Here is a 23,675-nt window from a genome sequence, read left to right on the forward strand (position 1 = left end):
TAGGGAGAGAATGAATCAGAAAAGGATCATGCTGGAAATTTCATTAAAATCTGATAACAAAGTTATTGAATTTGAAATTTAACAACATTTTGGTAAAAAATTAACCCAATGAACACATGATCGTCAGGAATATTTGTTAGGCTTATTGTATAAAATGAAATAATTATTTCATATTTTCATACATGTGTGTATGATATGTCCCAAGTATCATATCATTATTTCCAGCAATGCATATCTTCACATTAAAGGTCAAGTCCACCACAGAAAAGGTTTTTTTGAATCAACAGAGAAAATCAGGCAAGCATCATGCAAAATATTTCATCAAAATCGGATGCAAAATAAGAAAGTTATGACATTTTGAAATTTCGCCTATTTTTCACAAAATAGTTATATACACAATTTACCCACATGCATATGAGGGAATCGATGATGTCCCTCACTTTTTGTTTTGTTTTCATTGTTTGAATTGTACAATATTTCAATTTTTACAGATTTGACAATAAAAAAATAAAAATAAAACTTTATTTCATTGGACAATGAGGAGAAAATTATAATATTTCATATTTAAAAAACAAAGAAAAGTGAATGAGTGATGTCATCAGTTCCCTCATTTGCATACCGACTTGGATGTGCATGTAACTATTAAGTGAAATTGAGCGAAACTTAAAAATGTCATACTCATACCTTTCTTATTTTTCATCCGATTTTTATGTTTGATTTTTCTCTTTTTACTCAAATCAACTTTTTTGTTAGGGTGGACATGTCTTTGAAATAAATTTTCACTCCATTTTTTATAGTTCTCGGAGGACAAAATGTAAATTAGCGCGACTTCTTGTAATAAAATACAAAAGAACAAGTGGGGATATGACATCAGCTGGTTTATAACGTCGTGGTCTAGTGGTTCTTTCTCTCACCTTTCAAACAGAGGGTCGTGAATTTGAGTCCTAGCCATGGTGTGTTTTCCTTCAGCCCGAAATTCATCCACACTGTGCATCACTAGACCCAGATGAAGTGAATGGGTACCCGGCAGGATTAATTCCTTGAAGCTGCAATAAGAAATATTGGATGAAAACAATGCAAAGGGCAGTATATTAGCTAAGGGTTCAAAATATGAATGCTTGTCGTGTGTGTAAGCTTTCTTTAGAAGTTCATATATTTTTTATATATCGAGAAATTTGCAGTATAATCTACCATTCAATTGAATGATAGCAATTATAGGGACAGTGATTTTCCGTTTCAAAAAATGGCCTTTTCCGTTTCAGAAAATCACGAATTCCGTTTCAGCACGTCAGAAAACGGAAATTCCGTTTCCCCATAGACGTTGTACACAGGGAAAAGTGACAATTCCGTTTACACATTGAATAGCAAAATCAAAGCGCATACACTCGCACTGGCCAAAATTTGTATCTGCTACTGTACCAACAACACAATAGAATCCGTTCTAATCGGATCTATGCTGGTGTATTCAATAATTTTTCAAACTGATTTAGCATGCATACATCCTCACCTTTCACATAATTAGCATTATTTTACGGTGAAATTAAATTTCATCGATAATTTTGGGGTTTTTTGACATCGTTATCATCAGTCAACGACTTTCGCCAGTCCGCCATCTTGGATTTTAAGACCACGATATCGTGCTGTTACATCTTCAAACGTAGAGGGCAACAACACACGACCGTGCAGTTGAGCGATGTGAAGCTCAACCCGGCCGGCTGGGTACGATCGCGGGGTACTATCGAGTGTGCTGATGTCGAGAGCAATCACGATGTGTGAATTGTCATGATTGTAGCGAAGTGAGATCGTGTTTTCTGGGGTTTTGTGGCCATTTAATATTCTCATTTTGTTGTTATTTCGGAGTAATTTCTGTTGCTATTCTGTGTATTTTGAGGGAAAATACGTTTTCCGTGATTTTCCGTTTGAAATGCCACTTTCCGTTTCAAAAGGCCTTTTCCGTGAATTCCGTCCGTTTTCCGCGATCGCGGAAAATCACTGTCCCTACAATTAACAAATATCAACAAAACATTTTGTAAAATATAAATAAATTTATGTTTAACCATAGATGGGTAGACAATTATCTAATGGGAGGTTGCCCCAATGATGACAAATACCACAACAAATGAATACCTGGGGAAAGTGTCCACCCTTCCCCCCTCAGCCAACATACTGATTTTTTTTCTGGGAGGGGGGGTGTCACAAAAGACGTGTGCTTCTCTAAATAGGGATGACATTTGTCCTTTCTCAGGATTTTTTACCATTCCTGACAAGGTTTTTTTTTAGCTATGCCACTGCAGGAATACAATCTGTTTTATCTAATGAAGCTTTGCAATTTTTTCTACTCAAGAAAATTCTTACACACCTACCTTTCATAAACTCCAATTATTTCTTGTACATGGCACGTTTTCTGTGTTCAACTCCCGTCATGTCATTCCCAGATAAGGCTGGACCATCTAACTTATCATCCAGTGTATCCGTCGTCCAAACTTTGAAAATGAAATAAAATCAATTTGAGTGTTGTAAAATCTGCATGTATGTGCAGATACAAACAAAAATAGAATACTAATATAGTAATAGAAAAAGAATGATCTTAGAACTTTAATGTCAAAGATATTTTTCATGGATCTCTGATTACCAGCCCAGAATTCAGGATAAAAATAAGGAAATGTGATAGTATTCAGCGTAGTTCAGACAAGGCTGTATTATAACTGTGCATGCTTTATTCTAGTAATAGCTATGTCATCTGAAATCAAATTTCTAGAGCAGCAATTTTCAAAAGGAGGGTAATCGATGACATAAATTCCAATTTTCTGGTATTGACAATCGCAGAAGCAGATCCAAGTGGGCACATTTGACCTGTGCCCCCACCTTGAGAGCAATAGTCGATGTGTTTGATAAAAATGTGGCTTTCTTACACAAGTGTCCCCCTTTTGTAGAGTCTATCGCAACGTGCACAAAGTCAATTGGCTTCCGGGTTTCGGAGCGTCGCGTGAATATGCATGAAAATGCAGTTTCGAAAATTTTTGATCGATACCGGAGCAATCCGATCACAAACCAAGACCATTTACTGCGTACACAACGTGACCGGATATCGCTATCGATACTTCCGCACGCAGTCCAAAGGAATTATTTTTGGGACCACGTGGTCATGACGTGATCTGCGCGATTGACCAATCAGCGGTCTTCGAATCGCTTTGCGGAGACGATCTATCCGTTGTACACAGTCTATGGACAATTGTTCGTTGTGCATGCAACTTCGAGCAAAACTCCCCACCAGAATTGTCTACACACATTTTGAGATCAATACACAATATGCCCACCACTTTTCAAAATATTGCGGATCGCTTGGATTCGCCGTCATGTTGATATGGACCGAAGTTATGCGATCAAAATATTCGCATGCGGCATGCTGGCAGTTTGTTCGCCACATGTTAGCATGATTTGGTTGCTAACTTCAGTCCATATAAATATTACAGCGAATCCGAGCGATCCGCGAAGTGATGTCTACGGATTAGATCAACGACGTCGAGATCGCAGACTAAATACAGTCATTCCCAATATTTTGAAAAGCGTTGGGTATATTAACATCGAAATGTGACTGAGGGACCTGTCATGACATTTGGGAACAAGTTTTGGTGATGAGGTATGCTGGTAATCGGCCGGTGCAAAACTGCATTAGCGCCAGTTTTCTCTGCATAATTCCTCGAAAAATTGGATAGGAATCGTTTGTCACTCCGTCCAGTCACAGTTCCACACACAAAGTGCACATTTTACCATTGAAATAGTATGTGCAATGAGTGGTGTGTACGGTGTAGCTAAGTTATAGGCCTGCGTAGCCTTTATCATTTTTTAAACTTTAGGACCCTTACCATGTTTCACCTCCATTTTATCTCATTTACCAACATCTATCAACAACAACAACAAATTATAGGCCTAATTTCAAAGCAATATTTGTCGGCAAGTTTTCAATTTCAGTGAATTAACGTTGTGCAGTAACGGTCTATTTCACAATTAAAACTTTGACAGTCTTGACATTAGCATTAACAAATCATTCATTCATGAATTCAATGTATTCAGAGATGGTTTTTGTAAAACATTGACAATAAACATCAGGCAATATGAGCGAATTACTATTCAATGCTCGCCGAGCTAAACTCAGCAAATACAAAGCATAAACCATAAGCACTCCCTATCGTCAAAGCCACGTCCCAGCCCGTAGAGCAGCGGCCAGCACACACGGGGCAGTGACGGTGGCAGTGCAGTGGTCGTGGCAGTACAACGACATCGAACATTTTGAGACAATTTGATAAATAAATCAAAGAAAATTGTTATGGAACTTACTGTTTATTTAGCCTTCTACAAATGACTTTGAAGTCGCTGTCCGAATCTGACCCGTGTTCCTTTAGTTTTTGATGAATTATCGACGGACTTATCAACGGCAAAACGGTAGTACCGGTAGATCGAGTTTTCTTTTTCAAATATTGCACTTGGCGGTTAGACGTGCACGCGTGCGTACCGTGCGAGAACAACATGTATAATAGAGCTACCTGGCAAGCAGCCAAGCGGCCCCGCTAGCCAACGCATATGGGGGGGATAAATTATGACCAAATCTGGGGGAGGGGACTTCTTCGCCAAGATAAATACACATCCCGATATGGGTGGGGGTGAATTAAACCAAATCAGGGGTGTCTTCTTTTTCCTCTCGATTGGTTCTGGGATGGAAACCATGATGGCGTGAGATCAATTTTTGCCACTGTTTTCCTTGGATCTTGGAATCTATGAAAGAAAGTTTTCGATCCCTTCATATTTTTCCTTTTCTCTCTCTTCTTTCTTTTTTATTTTCGTTGTCTTTTTTTCTTTTCTGTTTCTTTCTTTTCTTCTTTGCCTTTTTCTTTTTTTTGTTTTTTTAATATTTTTACTCATTCCTCTTCCCTTTTAATTTGCTTTTGTTTTGATTGAAATTGAGATTTCATTCAGTATATATTTCTTTTCTGTTACATTGTACTATATCCTGTATGGCGGCAGGGAATTTTGATAGGGGTGGGGGAGCAAGACAATATGGATAAATCATTTCAATCAAGTAATGACCGGCCTATAGAATAGCTCTCCTCTTTATGAACGCCGTCCGTGAGAAAGAATAATTGGGGCCTAAAAATAGAATTAGAATTTTGAAAATATCATTTGTAAAAAAAAGAGAGAGGAATAATTCATGATTGGAAGCAGCTATAGTAGCGTACAAATGGGTTCGGAGGGGGCTAAATTTGGACGTTGCAGACTGACCATATCAGGGTTTGCGGATGGGAATTCGATAGAGGTTGGGGGACCAAGACAACCAACAGTGAATTTATTTTGAGCAAAATATGGGGCATTGCAAGAAACTTGCAATCGAACGAAAATCAATTTCACACTCCAAAATCATTGAAAGTCATACTTTTTATTGCAAACTTGCAACTGATTTATTGTTTCTTCCATCAAAAAATCCAAATTGATATGTTTTAGATAAAATTAATGTATATAACCTGTAAATTTGCATCTTCGGATTAATTGCAAATATCTTTTGGAACACTCCAGATATAGTTCTTTTCATAAAAAGCGGCCATAAATAAGCAAAATGATTATAAATTAAATAGAACTTTGAAAATAAAAATATGAAGAACGTAGTTTAAAATAAAAACGAACAGTATACCGTACGATAGAGGAGCTACATTTCTGCCGTTCAATTTTCACTACCAAGAAACAAAAAGCGAGAAGGAAACAAAGGGGGAAAAGAGAGGATGGTGATGGATATTACTGAGACACTATTGAGTACATGGTATACCATTCACCATACCAATCATACGATTATAGTGGCACATACTACTGAAACACTATTGAATATCACTGAGACACCATTGTATCCACTGACACACCATTGGGTGTATGGTATACCATTCATCATACCATTACATGCACATACTACTGAGACACCATTGAATACCACTGAGACACCATTGTATACCACTGAGACACCATTGGGTGTATGGTATACCATTCATCATACCATTACAGGCACATACTACTGAGACACCATTGAATACTACCGAGACATCATTGTATACAACTGAGACACCATTGGGTATATGGTATACCATTCATCATACCAGTCGTACCATTATGGAGGCACATACTACTGAGACACCATTGAATACCACTGAGACACCATTGTATACCACTGAGACACCATTGTATACCACTGAGACACCATTGGGCGTATGGTATACCATTCATTATACCAGTCAAACCATTAGAGGCACACACTAATGAAACACTATTGAATACCACTGAGACATCATTGTATACCACTGAGACACCATTGGGTATATGGTATACCATTCATCATACCAGTCGTACCATTATGGAGGCACATACTACTGAGACACCATTGAATACCACTGAGACACCACTGTATACCACTGAGACACCATTGGGTGTATGGTATACCATTCATCATACCATTACAGGCACATACTACTGATACACCATTGAATACCACTGAGACACCATTGGGTGTATGGTATACCATTCATCATACCATTACAGGCACATACTACTGAGACACCATTGAATACCACTGAGACATCATTGTATACCACTGAGACACCATTGGGTATATGGTATACCATTCATCATACCAGTCGTACCATTATGGAGGCACATACTACTGAGACACCATTGAATACCACTGAGACACCATTGTATACCACTGAGACACCATTGGGCGTATGGTATACCATTCATTATACCAGTCAAACCATTAGAGGCACACACTAATGAAACACTATTGAATACCACTGAGACATCATTGTATACCACTGAGACACCATTGGGTATATGGTATACCATTCATCATACCAGTCGTACCATTATGGAGGCACATACTACTGAGACACCATTGAATACCACTGAGACACCATTGTATACCACTGAGACACCATTGGGTGTATGGTATACCATTCATCATACCATTACAGGCACATACTACTCATACACCATTGAATACCACTGAGACACCATTGGGTGTATGGTATACTATTCACCATACCAATCATACCATTACAAGCACATACCACTGATACACCATTGAATACCACTGAGACACCATTGAATACCACTGAGACACCATTGAGTAAATGGTATACCATCCATCATACCAATCATACCATTACAAGCACATACCACTGAAACACCATTGAATACCACTGAGACACCATTGGGTGTGTGGTATACCATTCATCATACTAATCATACCATTAGACACATACCACTGAGACACCATTGGGTATATGGTATACCATTTACCATTAAATAAACTACCAATTACCATTAAGAACTTACCATTGAAACACCACTTAAATACCATTCGCGTACCATTTACCATTCAGATCACCATTCAACTACCATTCGGCACCATTCAAATACCATTGGCGATTTTTATAAGGGTATGATTTGTTTTAAATTTCTTTATGCTAATCTCTAATAATCAGCCAAATGATACCTTGATATTTCCCCAAAAAAATAAGTCATTGTGCCATTATATTGAACAATGGACAAACTGTTTACCCTTCTAAGTAGTTGGGTTAAAAAAATGTAATTGCACATGAATCTCTTATGCCACATTTCAGCCATTTGTAAATCCATTTTGTAGAATGACGGTGAAAATGATGCGCCAAATCCACCATGCAGAGTGCTGAAGGCACAATGTACAAAGAGAAAGAATTTGTAAGAATAAACAGCAAGAGATATGGTACTCTAGGATTAAGAATTGACAAAATAAGAAGCATTGAAAAGGAGCAAATCAGGTAAAGTATCAACAGAAGTTCAGTCTTTTATAACCAGAAGGAGATCATTCCAGAGAGTTGGATCAGAATATACTCTTCATGAACATTTAACTGTGCTGAAGATTATTGTTTCATTGGGTGGAGGTACTCAAGTGAGGATGGGGAACTGCTATTTAAATACCAATTTATCAAAGCTTATGTGCAAAAGTTCCAAATTTGTCCAATAACATGTATTTCTCTTCTAAATTACTTTCTCCTTAGTTTCACATCCACTGCTTCTCGAGAGGGCAAACCTAACGAAGTCACCATGGTCTGAAGAAACAAGACACAGATTGTTAAAGAACCTTCAATCAAGTCTCTTTGCAGAGGATTTATCTCCCCTCAGTGATAGCCGCTGTTCTATAGCTGAAGTAGAAGCACCTGGTTCACTGTGCCATCACTATGACTGGGATTGCAGTCATAGTCCCACCTATACACAGCACCATAGGCAAAATAGGTGATTACTATGATTTAAGATTATTTAGATTCTTAAAGGTATATATGCTTTGAAATCCCCATCTGTTTAGGATTAATTGATGGTATTAGTGCAGTGCTCAAACTATGGATAACCAGATGGGTCACATTTCTGTGAAAGTTGGTGCCTGATCCAAATTCTGGTCAAGGTGATGCTCAATTTGTCAGCATTTCTGTGAATAACAAGCTATTATAAGCTATTCTACCAATCACCAATGTATTACCTGAAATTTAGGAATAGTACTTCTACACTGACAGGTGATTTCTTAATGATTGATAGCAAAGTGAGGATACATTCATTAAAAAAAAACATTGAAGATGTTTTGAAATACATTTTACACTTGCAGAACCCTGACAATCAGCTGCCCAGGAGACTTCCGAATAGACTGGTATTTTGAACGAAATGGGGGCTTAACCAGTGATGTCATGAAAAATTACACCAATCAGTACTCTAAATGGAGTCATGTGACTAGACCTATCAATGTACCATTCCCTACCCAGTATGCTGATATCTTGTGTCGGATGTATACAAAAAATGGGTAAGAATCTCTGATTTATTTTGAAATGTTTGAAATCTGAGTAAAATGAAATGAAGATACTCAAGAACATTGGTATTCATAACCAGTTGGTATGTAATAGCAGACTGTTGATTTTGAGTGTATATAAAAAGTTACCACAAGTAAAATTAAACTAATTAATTCAGGTAGTAAATGTAATCTTAATTTTGTAGAAGTTGAAATTGGACCATTATTGGATTCAAATCTCCGATGAAAAAATATTTGTTTACTAGGTGGATCTATAACTGAATCTAAAAAAAAACCCTATCCTATTCAAAGTTGGGATTTATATCAAACAATGTTTTACTCATCTTATGTATTTCACAATATTTCACCGGTATTTCACAATACCGGTACACAGAATTTGATAACTATCGTAGACATTTGGCTTCAAAAGATTATCAACTCATTGTAGAGTTTGAAAGTTTAGTAGAAAACCATAATTTAGCAAAAGTATTGTATAAAATGCCAATGTTGTTTAATGTTAGTTTCATGGAGACTTGCCTAGTATTCAATAAATCATATTCATGCTTTGTTAGAGATAAATCCATGATTATATATAATATGATGATTGTTCATTTTTTTATTGTCATCATACTTCTTTTGTCTTATTTGAAACAGCCTCAAGATTCACCACAACTACCGCACACAGTTTCTTCCAAACAGAGAATCTGTTGAAAAACAGCTCAAAGTTTTCTCCAAAAAGGTAAACTTCAAACATTGATTATGCAACCCTCTGATCATGAAAAGATGATATCCTATAAGATGAAAGAGCATTAAACTTTATCTGATATGATGATGTGATTATAGATACTGTGCCTGTGTTTCAGTTGATAAATGGCACAAGTTTCTTCATCCCACCGCTGCCACAATAAATCAATAACAAAGAAAAAAAGGATACCAATTTGTATATGTTTTGTTAATTTCCTTTGATATTATTTATTATGATTATGATAATACAAAATACTAGCTACATGTCCTTATATAAACCAATGGTCCTCCTTTCATTGCACTGTTGTTAATTGCAATAGAATAAGAAAGAAAGGAAATTGAAATTCTCCTGAGCATAATACACTAATAACTTATAAATGAGAGAGGATATCAAGCTTTTGGTTGGAATTGTCTCTGCTGATGAAAGTTGGCATAATTGGATAGGCAGTTGATTCTATAGCTTTGATAGTATAATAAGAGATATGATCCTCATTGTCTACATTTCCAATAGATATTTTGTTCACTACAAGCTTGGCTTTCTGTTTGTTTCCTTTTTTCCTCATCAATAAATTATAATGTAGCGATTATGGATTTTTACCTTGTATATACATAATGTATGTTTCAAATATTTGGAAAATAAAATAATTTTGAATTGAATTTAAATTTGAATTATTGCTTGATTGTATGAATTATGTTTCAAGTTGTGTTTATGTTCCCATCTTTACTCTTAATGTTTTCTTGTGTTATTTTTGAATAATTTTTTTATCTTAAGAAATAAAGCTCTTTTATAAGCTATTTTCTATGCTATGATAGCATGGAAAGGGATAACAATATTTATCACCTTTATTTCGTAATCTAGTATTGTCAATTAGTTTAATTTCATATCAAATACTGCTATCAGTTGTCAACGAGAATAATTGATCTTAAAAGTTTATTGTTATCTTAGATTTTGAGCGTTTACCCCATATTTTCTTTTTCATTTTTCTTTTTTTATTTTTCTCTTTTTTTAATTCTATTTTCTATAGAAAGAGGAGCAGAAAGATTGGCAGCCATTATCCATATTATCCATCAACGTAGATTCTCTATCCAGGGCACAGTTTCATCGTTCATGTGGATTACCAAAGACAAGAGAAGTCTTGCAAGGAATCTTTAATGCAAGTATGTTACCATTACAGATATCTTTTTGTTATACAGGTTTCATTTGATTAATCAACCAGTAGAATTTCTTGCCAACAAATTGTGTATCATTTCCAAAAAAGTAATTTACAGGCTCGTATCATTGCCGCAAAGCATTGCAGGGTATTATATATGTAACTTGAATTTCACTGAAATTGCCATGGCAGAACATCATATTTTCTGTTCCAATTCAATCCAGTGCAAACCAATTCAGAGAATTTCAAACTCTGATGTCTTGTTGCTTGATCAAAGGTACTGATGAGACTAACTACTACCAATAATTGCCTTTTCATCAATTTATCTTGGTAAGAAAATGTAATGCTAAAAAGCCACAATGTTAAGTTTACAACAAAAAGCAAGCCAGTATAAATGTACATGTTATAGAAATTATTCTTACTCATTTGCTCTTGAAATTCATTTTTTTATAGCTGTGTTGAAGTGTTTGCTCTTTTGTCTTATATTATCAACTGATGCACACAATACAGGTATTTGATCTATAACATCATACTCTATACTCTTTTATATGCTAACAGGTAAAGATTCAAGTCATCAAGCTTTTCTGTTCAATCGTATGAATTCAATAGGTGGTGTTACAGCCATGAATTTAACTCCTTTATATGCTGGTGAGATTTATATATTTATTTTATTCATTTGTCGTTTTATTTTAACATGGTAGCCCTTTCAGTTTCAAGAACTGCTTGAACAAGGGGTCCTGTATTAACAGAAATTAAAAGCATAACCAAACAATATTATATAAAAATAGTCAACAAAACAAACATAGTAATCAATGAGAAAGAAAAATAGTAACACATAAAAGTAAAACATAAAAGATATCCCATTTTTCTTGCTCATTCTGCCCATGCATTATCGCAGATATGTACAAGAAAGTTTGTTTTATTTATTTCTTTATTAATTAATTCATTTATTTAGCTATTTATTCATTTATTTATGTATTCAGTCAGTCAGTTCGTCAATAGCTAGAGTTTGCTTGGATGGCAAGACATTATTTCTTAATTTTTGTTTGAAAATGTACTTTGTGAATAGTGACTACTTTCTGGCTTCTGCTTTATTAAAAGCAAACATATATGAAAATAGCCCTTATGAATAGAAGTCATTTATGACTAGCAGGCTTGCCGTTTGCCCCCGTGAATATGGATAGGAGTTGAAATTATTTGAATTAAAACGACTTGTTTTATATATTTCTTTGTTTTATATATTTCTTTGCCCAGAAGTTTTGTATAATTGCCATCAAGATACTCCCTGATATTTTGCAATCATTTACAATATAAAATAAAAATAGTTTCATCTCTCCTTTCTTGTTTTTTATTACAGGTATTTATTTCAAACAGGCAGATGAAGAGAGAAGGGTCCTTATTCACAGGTAATATGGTAACACTGTTAAAAAAACAGAGAAAAAATTGTATTAATCTTTTAAAGTGTTCTAATTTGTACCAGTAGCTATTTCTCTATTTTTGCGATTACATTCCTCTATCTCATCACTTGAGTTTTATGTTTAATTAATTAATGAAATATGCTTCCTATATTTGCAATCTGAAACGTCTCTTTAAAGATAACCTGTAAAATTTGTCACCGTCTAGGGTCATCTGTCGGGCTTCCGTTATTGTTTCATGACTTGATCTCAAATGCTATATGGCCACTTGATCACACTAAATCTTTATACATTTATCTGACATATATAGCAGGATAAGGGCACAGGATATTCAATTCAAGTATTTTTAATGAAATATTGTAAATGTTTTTTGTAATTCATTATCATACTATGCTTGAATGACTATGCTTGAATGGATTGTTAGATACACCAAACCTATCAAAGAATGGATGTGGGACTATGCCAATGAACATGGTTATCTGACCAGCTATGCTATGGATACAGGCAACGGGATCATGGGAACTAGGACAATTTGCCCTGTGAGTAACATATAGTATTCTTGATTGTATAATGTTTGGTCACATATGAAGTGCCAACTGTGATAAATCTTTGCATTCATTTTTTTTATTATATCATCCATTGTCTTAGGTTGGGTGCAGATATGGAACATTAGCTCTGATTGTATGTGGTTTGCACACATATGTGAACTACCCTTGTTAATTTGCCAAAGTCATCCCTTTTCAGTATATTTGATGGTATCATCCATTCTCATTTGTCATAATGTGATATGGTATATTATCTTTGATATGGATGGTTTAATATACCAACTGTAGTAAACCTCCCACTGTCAATTTCATTATACTCAAAATGTCATACGTAAGAAAACTTGTCCCAGTTTCATATCACCAGCAATTTCTAAAACAGAATATATTACCTATTTGCTCTCTGTGAGTGATTCAAAATACCATAACCGTGTACCTTGTAAGTATCGCAAACCAGGTACCTACATATAATGGAAAACATTTAATGAAGTATCTTGTTCATGAATTTCAAACTATTGTTAAGTTAAAATCCTTTGATGAGATTGACTTAGAGCAAATTTGTAAGTAAAGTCACTGTCATTATCCTTCATAAAATCTTTCCCATGTTATTATTTCTTTTCAATTCATTAGTGATGCATTGCTAAATGTTTTCATTGTCACAAAGTGTTAGTGTCTCAGATTCTCAATTATTGTTGCTCATCCTTCTTTCTTTCATCTGTCACATCTAATAGATTTATTCATCAGTCCCAACCCAGCTCAAATCTCTATCCAACATAGATCCATGTTAGCTAGCTATCACTCTTGTTCCAAAATCATCTCATCTTTGGTCACTATACACCTGTTTCTAGGTAAGTATATCTTCTTCTAAATGTATGTGCTTCTAAAGCTTCTAAAGCTTGTAGTTTGTATTTGTATAGTGATATTGTGTGTAGCCCAGACTCAATTGTTTTGTATTCTTGAAATCCAAAGTAAAGGTATACTCCTAGATGATCTTTGAAGGTTTGCATGTTGTTGTTATAAATTTACCTCGGGTAGTTCTGAAAAGAACTGTCGTGTAGGTCTCAAGGCCAAGGCCCTTAGGGTAAAGCTTGGAGACCAAAGACTATAGTAGATGTCTGTGGTCAATGACATGGCCAATGCTTTGTATTTGTCTGTGAGACCAAGGCCAAGCTCAAGGGCCACAACTCTAAATATGCTTTTCATGAACAAATAGTTTATTGACTTATTTATATCCTTCCTGATATTTCTTAACCTTGTCCGGTTTCATTTTAGGACATACAACGAGGGCAGAGCGGTAAAATGATCTTGGATTTAGAAGTGATATTATACAGTATTTTTTACAAATTATTATTAGAGTAAGCGACTGTACTTACTGTCTATATGATCATCATTTCAGGGTTGCAACCATCTTCCTATAGAGTTACCTCACTGGGAGCATGACTGGGTTAAGATGGAAAATAAAGAGGTGAGCAATTTTATTTTTTGCTTTCTAGTTCACAAAGGACCTTGTGCTCAGACAATGCACAATTCTCCCACACATTGTTCTTTAGTTTGTACTATGCAATTTCAAGTAGCACAAGAATGCTGCAATATTGCACATTCATATAATTACATTCAACAATTGTAATAATTAATTTTCATTATGACTTTTGCATTAGCTAAGATATTTCTTAGATGCTCAAGTTACATATTGCAATGAGAAGAGCTAAGTTTTAGAGAAAGTATGTATAAACACTCACAATTATCATTCCCTCAGAATTACTTCAGTGCACAAGAGTTGATTTCCACATAAGGGATGTTGGTTTAGGGTGATATTTTACAACTTTTTTCCCTGGGACCCTAGGTGTTGAATTGGGGTAATGGGAATAATGTCTAGTTCCTTACACTTTCGGCAATATAGTTGTTACATTACTGTTTAATAGCGGTGATGTGTCATAAACTATATATCTTCTATTTAGATTTCAATGTTACAGTGTTATTGCCTTATCATACAGTGTTTAGTAAAAAGGTTTAATTAAAGTTAGTTTGATTGTGCATTACAGTAGAATATTTAGCAGATACTGCTCTTCCCTTTCATACAGATGAAACCAGGAGTGCTGAGCGGTCTGTGTGACGGTGATACTATGATTCATGAACACATCATGAACTACACTAAAGATCTCATCAACTTTGATTACCCTGCCAAGTGGGCTGCTTTTGATCTTAATGCCAAACACAGGTGAGGGGTAAGCTTGTTATCACATCCATCTCCTCTCTCCCCTATCTCCCCCCTACCTCACGTTGTTAATGGATAGAGCCTTATGTGGGGGCGTCGTGGTCTCGTGGTTATGACTCGCATTTTTCAATCTGAGGGACGTGGGTGTGATTCCCAGCCATGGCGTGTTTCCTTCAGCATGAAATTTACTCACATTGTGCTGCACTCAACCCAGGTGAGGTAAATGGGTATCCTGTAGGAAGAAATTCCGTGAATGCTTGAGCACCTATATGGCAGCAAAGCTAAAACCTGGGTAATGATAGCAGTGCTTTGTGTCCTCGGGCAAACGGCGCTTAATTAATCCAGCTGTTATTAGATAGCTTGCTAGCTATGCAGTTCAAGTAACTAATTACTTTTTGTTCAGTACTAGAACACCAGCCAGGCTAGATATAGTAAGCTTCCAGTCAGCTAAGTGCACAAAAAAAAGAAATATAGTTATTAGAGGTCATATGGGATTGGAGCCAACTCCAAACTTGTCCAATGCAGTCATTTGTGTAGGTCCATGATTCATTGGTAGTGTATAAATCTCTGATTTAATGCATTCGACCTTTGACCTTTCTCTAGACCAGAACAGGAATCAGCTAACCAGGTAGATGCTCTTCTTGCAGACACCCTTCAATCCTTGATGGCTTCCCAACCAAATCTTGCTATTGTAAGTAATGGTCATGAAGATGTTGTAATTTCCTCAGCCCGTATGAAAAATGTTTGAAGCATAATAGCAAAACTGCTGGGGAAAAACTGTTATTTTGCATGAACATTGTTCATGCAAACCTTGTGGGTGGGTTGAGGACAATTGCCCGCAACTCTCCGCAAACATTTTTAGCATGCTCAAAACCTTTCTGCATGTGCTTCTGTTGGCACCAATGTTTGAGATACGTGCAAGATACTGTCGAAGGGGGCGACCTGTGGGTAGCAAAAATAGTTACTCGCAACTCACTTGCAAGGCTTGTACGGAACGATGTTATCCCAGTTTCATAAGTAATTCCTTGATCTTCATTATATGGAAATCATTTTGGATGATTCCCACTTTTTATCAAAACTGTACACTGGAATGTCACTAAGGTATATTGATAGTGGAAGGATGAAATATTAACAAAGAATGAAATAGAATATTATATAGAATAAAAGAATAGGAAACAAAGTGCATTTAGAAAATATATTTTCATTATGTTTTGTCTATCAATTTGTTCCTTCTGGCAGTTTCTGTTTGGTGATCATGGTGATCGTTACCATGGTGATGATGCTAATCATCCCGGTAGCTACATGGAGATTCTCCTTCCATTCTTAGCCATCATCCTTCCTAAACATGTGATCAACTCCCATCCAGAATGGGAGAGGAACCTCCTTATCAATAGTCAAAGATATGTGGTAAGTTATAATTATTTATCTTTTTACATTTAAAGAAAGCGTAAATCAAGTTAAAGGGATGGTGAACAGCATTTGTAAAAAGTTTTCAAAGTCTATTCTGCCTAAGCAATGTCCAGCTCCATTACACACTGATTTGGAGGTTGGAGAATCAAGTCATTGGTCTCAATTTTCAGATTGTGTTGTCAAAATTCAGTCCACAGGTTTAAATATATGTATAATAAATTGATGAAATTACCAGTATTTAAAAAAACATATTTCATTCACATGAGTTGAAAAAAATGAAATGCCCTTGCATACATAATTTGGCAACAACAGATAGCTGCAATGTTTACTAGGGGGATGAAGTCTGCACCTTTGAATGTTTTTAAAGAGCTATATGGCATCATATCACTAGCGTATCTAAGGGGGGAGCAGGGGAAGTCGCAACTCATGCAGGGGACGTACCCCTGCCCCCCCCCCCCCGACGAGTCACAACCGATCCCTCTTTTGAACTTGAAGGACTTTTTTTTTTGCTTGTCAATTTTTTTCTGGTACGAAATGCCCTTTATTTCTGGTTGAAGACCCTTTTTTGGGGGGGGGTAAGAAAACCTTTATTTCGGGTTGACGACCTTTTTTTTTTTTGCTTGTCAAATTTTTTGGCTGACGAAATATCCTCCAAAAAATTTGCCCCCCCCAACCTTTGGAAAATTCTGGGTACACCACTGCATCATATATATATATATATATTAGTGCTTTGTCACCATTCCCTTTCTCTCTATGTAGGTCCATTATGACTTGCACCACACAATGAAGTCTCTTATGGATTATCCACACCTGGATCAGGTCAAAGGTCATATATTCAAAGAATCATACAATCTGATTACACAGGTAATTCCAAGGTAAGTGCGTTACTCGCGTAGACATGGCATAATTTGAAATTCAGACTTATAAAAATCTACATATTGGGGAGGGTTCAAGAGGGTTCATATTTCTTACTTTGTCAAGTACGATGAGAAGAATCTTGACTATGTTACTAATATGATTGTGTTAGTCAGTTAGAAATATTTCACAGGAAATAGTGAATATTGTAAAATAGATATTTATAAATTATCTGTGGTTGTGACGTTTCACTAACCGTTGTTGGCCTTGTCTGACAAATGTACACAAGGCACATCTTTCCAAGTGACTTTGCACCAGTCACTAGACAATAGTGTCACTTGATTCCCTGGGGGTTAACCACAAGAGCATTGTAAGCTTTTACTCTACAATTTTTAACCATATTCACAAAAGACAAATTACCAACTAATATAATCAAGATTACTGCATAAATCATTATATTCATGGATTTACTTTTTGATAGATTTATTGAGTTTTGTAAGAAACATGAAAAAGATATAATTTGTTCATGTAGGCAAACTTAGTGACAAATTGTTATGAATTTGAAAAATTTGCTGTATTAGGACTAAACCTTGAATTCACATTCTCCATTTATATTCATTTCTTTTGTCAGTGACCGTGGATGTGCTGAGGCTAAGATACCTAACTGGAGTTGTGCATGTGGAGGACCAACGGTATGTGCTCACAGGACTTCTTCTACATCACTTAACATTATGAATGAGAATTATATATCAAGCATGTGTATACGTTACATTGGATTTATAAATGACTTGAATAAGATTTGACGCAAACTGAGTTCTGAACAGATGTAAACCCACATTATTATTATCAGTGATAAATATTTTAATGTGATTTTTGTTTACCACTCCTTGGTATGGATCATTGGAATACTGATATTTTTCTGAAGGTTTTTGAAAAATTCAGTCAATTTATTTAAAACTTGATGGTTTCATTGTCCATGAATGCACTGTGTGTATATATTTACAAGTTGGTAACATTTGTCTTTTTTTGAACTCCCATACAATTGAGTTCATGGGAGTCATTATGATTACCTGTGTATTCACAGGTCTGTGATTCACTTTAAAGTTGTCTGCACTCTCACATTCGAGAAGGAATAAAAGCACTAAAGGAAACTATACAAAGTCTACAAGCTCTAAAAAAATTATTAACCACTATTAAAAAGTATTGAGAGATATATATTGTGTGAAATGGTGGTTTGTTAAGAAAAAAATGTACTAGAATTCATTGAAATAATGAAATATACTACAATATGCTTTTTAATATCCTTATAGATCTTAACCAAAGGAGAATGGACTGAAAATCATGTCTCATATGCTAATCAAGCCATAGATGTCATCAACATGAAACACTCAAAGGTATGATAGATTCAGGGGGAAAAAGGTGCAGATTTTGTTGTTTCTGATCATTTTATATCCATTTTCTAATCAGTGATAAGATGATTTTCACCTTCTTTAGGTACTGTAAACCCTGTTATTTTCGCGGGATTAATTTTTCGTGCTTGGCGGCTTCAAAGCATATTCGCAGGTTCTTAAATTTGCGCTGCACACTCCATAATCACAAAGTCACTTCCTTCTTGCCCATCTGTGAATTGTTATGATTAAAATTTCAGCAACAAAATTGTATTTTCTGATCATAATTCTAGCTCTAGGGTGGCATAATTCAGCATTGTTTTGATCTAATGAGCTTTTGTGACATTTAGCGAAACTTTTCTTTGCGGGGTGGACATTGCGGGAAGGCAAAACGGAGGCACTGCTAGCTGCTGGCCTGGTACCGGTATGGATGGCCGAGCACCGGGTAAGGAACGGGGGGATTACGGCTATTCAAAGTGCATGGGATCAATCAACAAACATGGGCGATCGACCCAACGTCTTCTCAAAAACTAAACATATCTAAACACTCGCCAATCAAACAGCAAAAGCAATTTATATTTCAACCAAAATCATAATTTAAATACCGATCTGCAAGACTGCAACTGTTAAAAAAAAAATGATCGCATTGCTTTGGAAGAAACTCGCGATGCATATGAATTTGGAGCTCAACCTTGCTTGCGTAAATGCCACCCTCTTTAGGTCAAATTATGCAATCTCTTTGCCAAAACGATACACGCAATTGAACCGCGGTTCAAAACTTGCATTAAAATAGATGCTCATAAATTCGCGCTCGCCGATCTTGCCGTGAAATACGCAAAAATTTACACACTGCAAAAATTTCCACTTTTACAGTAGTCTCTGGTGACCTTATGTTTCAGTAATTGTTTATTTTAAAATAGAATACATGGCAGCTTAGGAATGTTTATTCCAAATATGACATTCTGAATGAATTCTTACTGTGTGCAAGGACTTGGAAATGATTTGAACTATGTACATGGAATTTTTTTTCATAATGGAAATGGAAAGAGCTATCCCAGTTCGCCATCTTTTCAGTACATTTTTAAACAATCGCAAGATAATTTTTCAATTTGACAATAAATTAATTCCAGGTCTTTTGAAGCAATGGAGTAATTTGAAGCCTACAAGTAACTCATTTTCTTTGAATACCCTAGGAATCTTTGCAAATCAACTCTCCAGACAGCAACATGTCAAGTTCCTGCATGGACCTCCATTTTGATTCCCTCATCACTGTTGCTAGGATACACCATGACTATGCCCGTCTACAGATCACTGTTTACATCATCACCTTTGATGCTGTAGAGGGACCATCTAGATGGGACCTTCGCATCACTGAAGATGGTCATATAGACTCTGTGAGTATGCATCTGATGCAAAGGAAAGTCTTGGCTGGAATTGCACCCCTTCTAAATGGTGCCCATTTCAATATTTTGACATTTTTAGCATCTATGATTGTGCATGAAATTCAATTTCAATATTCTTTCTTTTTTTTATTTTTCACCTTCCCCTTCATTTTACCCTTTTTGCACCCCTCCCCCCTCCTGGAGTGGCTCTGCGAGCAAATGCCTGCTTGTCTTGTCCTTCATGTGCTTTTACTTGTATAGTGCTCAAAGCATTATACTATTTACAAGCTGTCAATGAGGTAGAAGCAGAGACAATACTCAAAGATGTGACCCCATCATTAGTTTCTTGAGGCTATCCCACCGCTGCCACCAAAATCAGCAGATGATATTTCAATAGAATCCTTGAAGTACAATCTTCCTTGAACTATTTCAAGACAAGATTTATTTTAGGACTACTACATGTAGTAATCTGATCTCATATTATTCTTCATTTTGGCAACAATGATTCTATTTCCACTGCATGGTTTTATTTCCAAAGATCGTTGATTTCCCAATTCTACAGGTTTTTAGGTATCCAAAGTTTATTTTCCTTGTTGCTAGTTAAAGCAAGATATTTAACAAACATGTAGAGGTAGTTGCAGCAGTATATGCAGCAATGCCTGTTGTAATTCATGCATTTCTTATTTCTTATGGATCTTGCATCCTCTTCTATGAAATATTCTTCAATGTCCTGCCAATGACTAATTTACAAGTTAGTGAGACATGACAAAATGAATCAACCACTGTATGTGTAATATACAGTATGTATGTATGAAAAGGACGTATCCCTGACCCCCCCTGACAAGCTTGAATACCTATTTCCCCCCCCCCCCCCGACCTATTTTTTTTTCTTGTCAAATGTTGTTTGGTATGATTGAAAACTTTTTTCTTTTGCTTGTCAATTTCTTTCCTGGTACGAAATCCTTTATGATTGAAGACCTTTTTTTTTTGCTTGTCAAATTTTTCGGCAGACAGTTTTGCCCCCCCCCCCCCGTGGAAAATCCTAGGTATGCTACTGGGCCTACATATAGGTGTATGAGAAGATATATGATAATAACAATTTTAAAGAAAAATATTCTATCAACATTTTTTACTTTTTAATGGATTTTTTTTCATGAACAGCTAGATTCTGAAAACAATGTATATTTACAGAAAAGATCAACAATGATTGAGCATTATGATTATATTGAATTGCAACCGATTTTGTGTGCTCATTCTTCTTTCCCTTTTCTTTTTCTTCTTGAATCCATACAGCTCAAGCAGCTCTCAAGATATCAAAAATATGAAGAGTGCCTTGACTCCAGGGTCTCCATAGAGTTCTGTGTGTGCAAGCAATTTCCTCCTGGGACCCCCTGATAAATGGAAGGAAGCATTGCCAAAGACAAAGAAGGAGAGAGGGAACACCAAGAAAAAGTTGAATGCCATGGAGTGCTTTTAGTCCAAAAACCGGGATTTAATTTTTTTTTATATACATATTTATATAATTAGTACATATGTGAATCTGCCCAATTTGAATCTCTGTGGACCACACAAATCTTTGTGACTCACATATCCCAGTCAGAAAACTTGCTTCAACTCAGGCAATTATTTGATTTAAGGAAGGTTAAGACTATAAGTCTAGACTTAACTGAATATTCTTGCTTTGTACTAGTAGAGACAAAAATGGGAGAAGGGATTAAGATTGAGAGGGAGGGAGAGAAAGAGAAAGAAAAAAAGAGATAATTAAATGCATTGCTATATTGAAATAGATACTGAAATATGTGTAATATATAGAGGCATACATAATAGTAATTGTGGTCATGATTGGAGGAAGAAAATAAATATTATTAGATTTGTATTCCCCAGTTGGAGATAGAAAAAGGGAGAGATGGGGTGTGTTAGGGGGAGATGGTGGGGATGATCAAAGGGAAGATACGTTTAGAAGAGCGAAACAAACAAAAAAGGGTTATAAATGGAAATGAAAACTGAGTAGGGCCATCAGGATATTGATATGCAAGAACAAAAAGATGAACATTTGTAATTTCTGCGAGAGAATGAGATTATTTCTACACTATTAAAACTCAGTAAATACTTTTGTAATTCATGGGAATTTTGGGAAGAAAGAAAGAGAGTTGAGAAAATGTGAACACCGGGAATAGAATAGCTGAATGAAATATATCAAGAGAAAATGAGAGATACAGGAAAAGAAGAAAATGTTATGCTACATGTCGATAGAGAAAGAGTTTCAGATGAGTTGTGTGAGCAACCACCCCAAATCTAACAGTAAGTCTCTAGAGAAGGTTCTCTGTAAATGGTGGAAATAGAAATTTCTTCTCTGACAAGTGAAAATTTAACAATCAGTTTATCTTAACCACTGGCATAAATCTAAGTGGTGAACCTATTTTGTTCAGGAGGGGGGGGGGTGAAACAATAGATCATCCCCCTCCCATTTGAAAAGTATGATGTCACAGATTTATGCCAGTGATCTGAATGAATTATTACTCTTCTTCATACAGATAAAATTTGAAGTTGTAAAGTTAGATGAAATATGAGATACAAGAGTTTCATGACATCACTATTCCCAGACTGCTTTAAAGTTCCAATGAGATTCCACAGTATGCAAATCTCATTCTTGAGTGAACTCCCAAATTACATCCGTGTTTTCTCCTTTATTCTTTGAAGCTCTCATTAAATTTCTTCTACAATCAATCAAGTAGTTATGTGTGCAATTGATTAATTTTGACAAGTTATATATAGTTGTGAGATCTCTCAAAATTAATTTTGGGAAACTTAATGTTAGTTTTGGGCCCTTGCTTTGGGGTGGCTGGTCACAAATGTTATTGTAATCCTTTCATCACGTGACTTTCTATTGTTTATCATTGTTATTTGTTAGTAAATACATGTATTGTTATTTATTTGTCTTAAATGTAATCAGTGATGCAATAAAAAAGACCACTTGAATGTTTATTTCAAACCTGTGTGAAATCCTTGTTTATTTCAAAGTCTTGCTACTTATTAATTCTTTATTTTGAACAAAATTATTATTTTTTATCCATAATGATTGAGTCAAGCTCGGTGAATTGGGATGAAATATGAGATTTACCAGTCCATCATTCAATTATTTAGTTGAACATTATTTGTTGGCATGTTTATAAACCCTTTTCAATTCTTGCCTAACTTTTTAAATCACATGACCAACCAACATGGGTTTACCTGATGAGAATTAAACTTGAATCATTTTAATTCATATTTTGAAGTATTAGATGATGAGATATCTTGTTTGCATGCTATGAGTTCAAAGGACCCTGTGCAGTGCATATCAATATAAAGGTCATTTAACTTCAGGCTGATGTTTAATCCATTCAAAGAATGTTGAATGTTACAATTTAAATCTCCCATGATCTGAAAGAGCAGCTATTGTCATCTTTGTACTGATTCCTTGTGTTATTGACACCATGCCTGACTGAATAAATCTAAATCAGCTTTTAGTAAAAATGGAGCCTATGAACTTGAGTGAATGGAAAATGATCTTTCCCCATGATCAGGAAAACAACATTTTTAAGCCGTGCATGATATTAACATAGCCAATGAACAGATTATTCAAAATCTAGACATCAATAAAACTTTCATCTCTGCCTAGCAGACTTCCCCAGTCTTGAAAATGTGTGTGCCTACATGTGGTATCAGAGGTCACAGCGATGTAT

The 23,675-nt window shown here is 35.6% G+C and overlaps 1 protein-coding gene across 2 annotated transcripts in view; it reads left to right on the plus strand.

Moving 5' to 3' along the window:
• LOC121407377 overlaps nucleotides 1–21,412 on the plus strand; it is a 27,432-nt gene extending 6,020 nt beyond the window's left edge. For both annotated transcript variants that reach the window (XM_041598439.1, XM_041598431.1), the window contains exons 3-18: nucleotides 8,076–8,310; nucleotides 8,675–8,866; nucleotides 9,506–9,590; nucleotides 10,621–10,753; nucleotides 11,305–11,394; nucleotides 12,104–12,152; nucleotides 12,586–12,700; nucleotides 14,100–14,168; nucleotides 14,785–14,921; nucleotides 15,522–15,609; nucleotides 16,158–16,325; nucleotides 17,088–17,203; nucleotides 17,815–17,875; nucleotides 18,494–18,577; nucleotides 19,765–19,965; nucleotides 21,247–21,412. In XM_041598439.1, coding sequence (XP_041454373.1) covers nucleotides 8,076–8,310; nucleotides 8,675–8,866; nucleotides 9,506–9,590; nucleotides 10,621–10,753; nucleotides 11,305–11,394; nucleotides 12,104–12,152; nucleotides 12,586–12,700; nucleotides 14,100–14,168; nucleotides 14,785–14,921; nucleotides 15,522–15,609; nucleotides 16,158–16,325; nucleotides 17,088–17,203; nucleotides 17,815–17,875; nucleotides 18,494–18,577; nucleotides 19,765–19,965; nucleotides 21,247–21,348 — 1,925 coding nt within the window. In that variant the 3' untranslated portion in view covers nucleotides 21,349–21,412. The remainder of the gene's footprint in view (nucleotides 1–8,075; nucleotides 8,311–8,674; nucleotides 8,867–9,505; nucleotides 9,591–10,620; nucleotides 10,754–11,304; nucleotides 11,395–12,103; nucleotides 12,153–12,585; nucleotides 12,701–14,099; nucleotides 14,169–14,784; nucleotides 14,922–15,521; nucleotides 15,610–16,157; nucleotides 16,326–17,087; nucleotides 17,204–17,814; nucleotides 17,876–18,493; nucleotides 18,578–19,764; nucleotides 19,966–21,246) is intronic.
• Nucleotides 21,413–23,675: the final 2,263 nt, after the last annotated feature.

Source organism: Lytechinus variegatus, chromosome 1 (genome assembly GCF_018143015.1).
Source record: "Lytechinus variegatus isolate NC3 chromosome 1, Lvar_3.0, whole genome shotgun sequence".
NCBI classification, from domain to species: Eukaryota; Metazoa; Echinodermata; class Echinoidea; order Temnopleuroida; family Toxopneustidae; genus Lytechinus; species Lytechinus variegatus.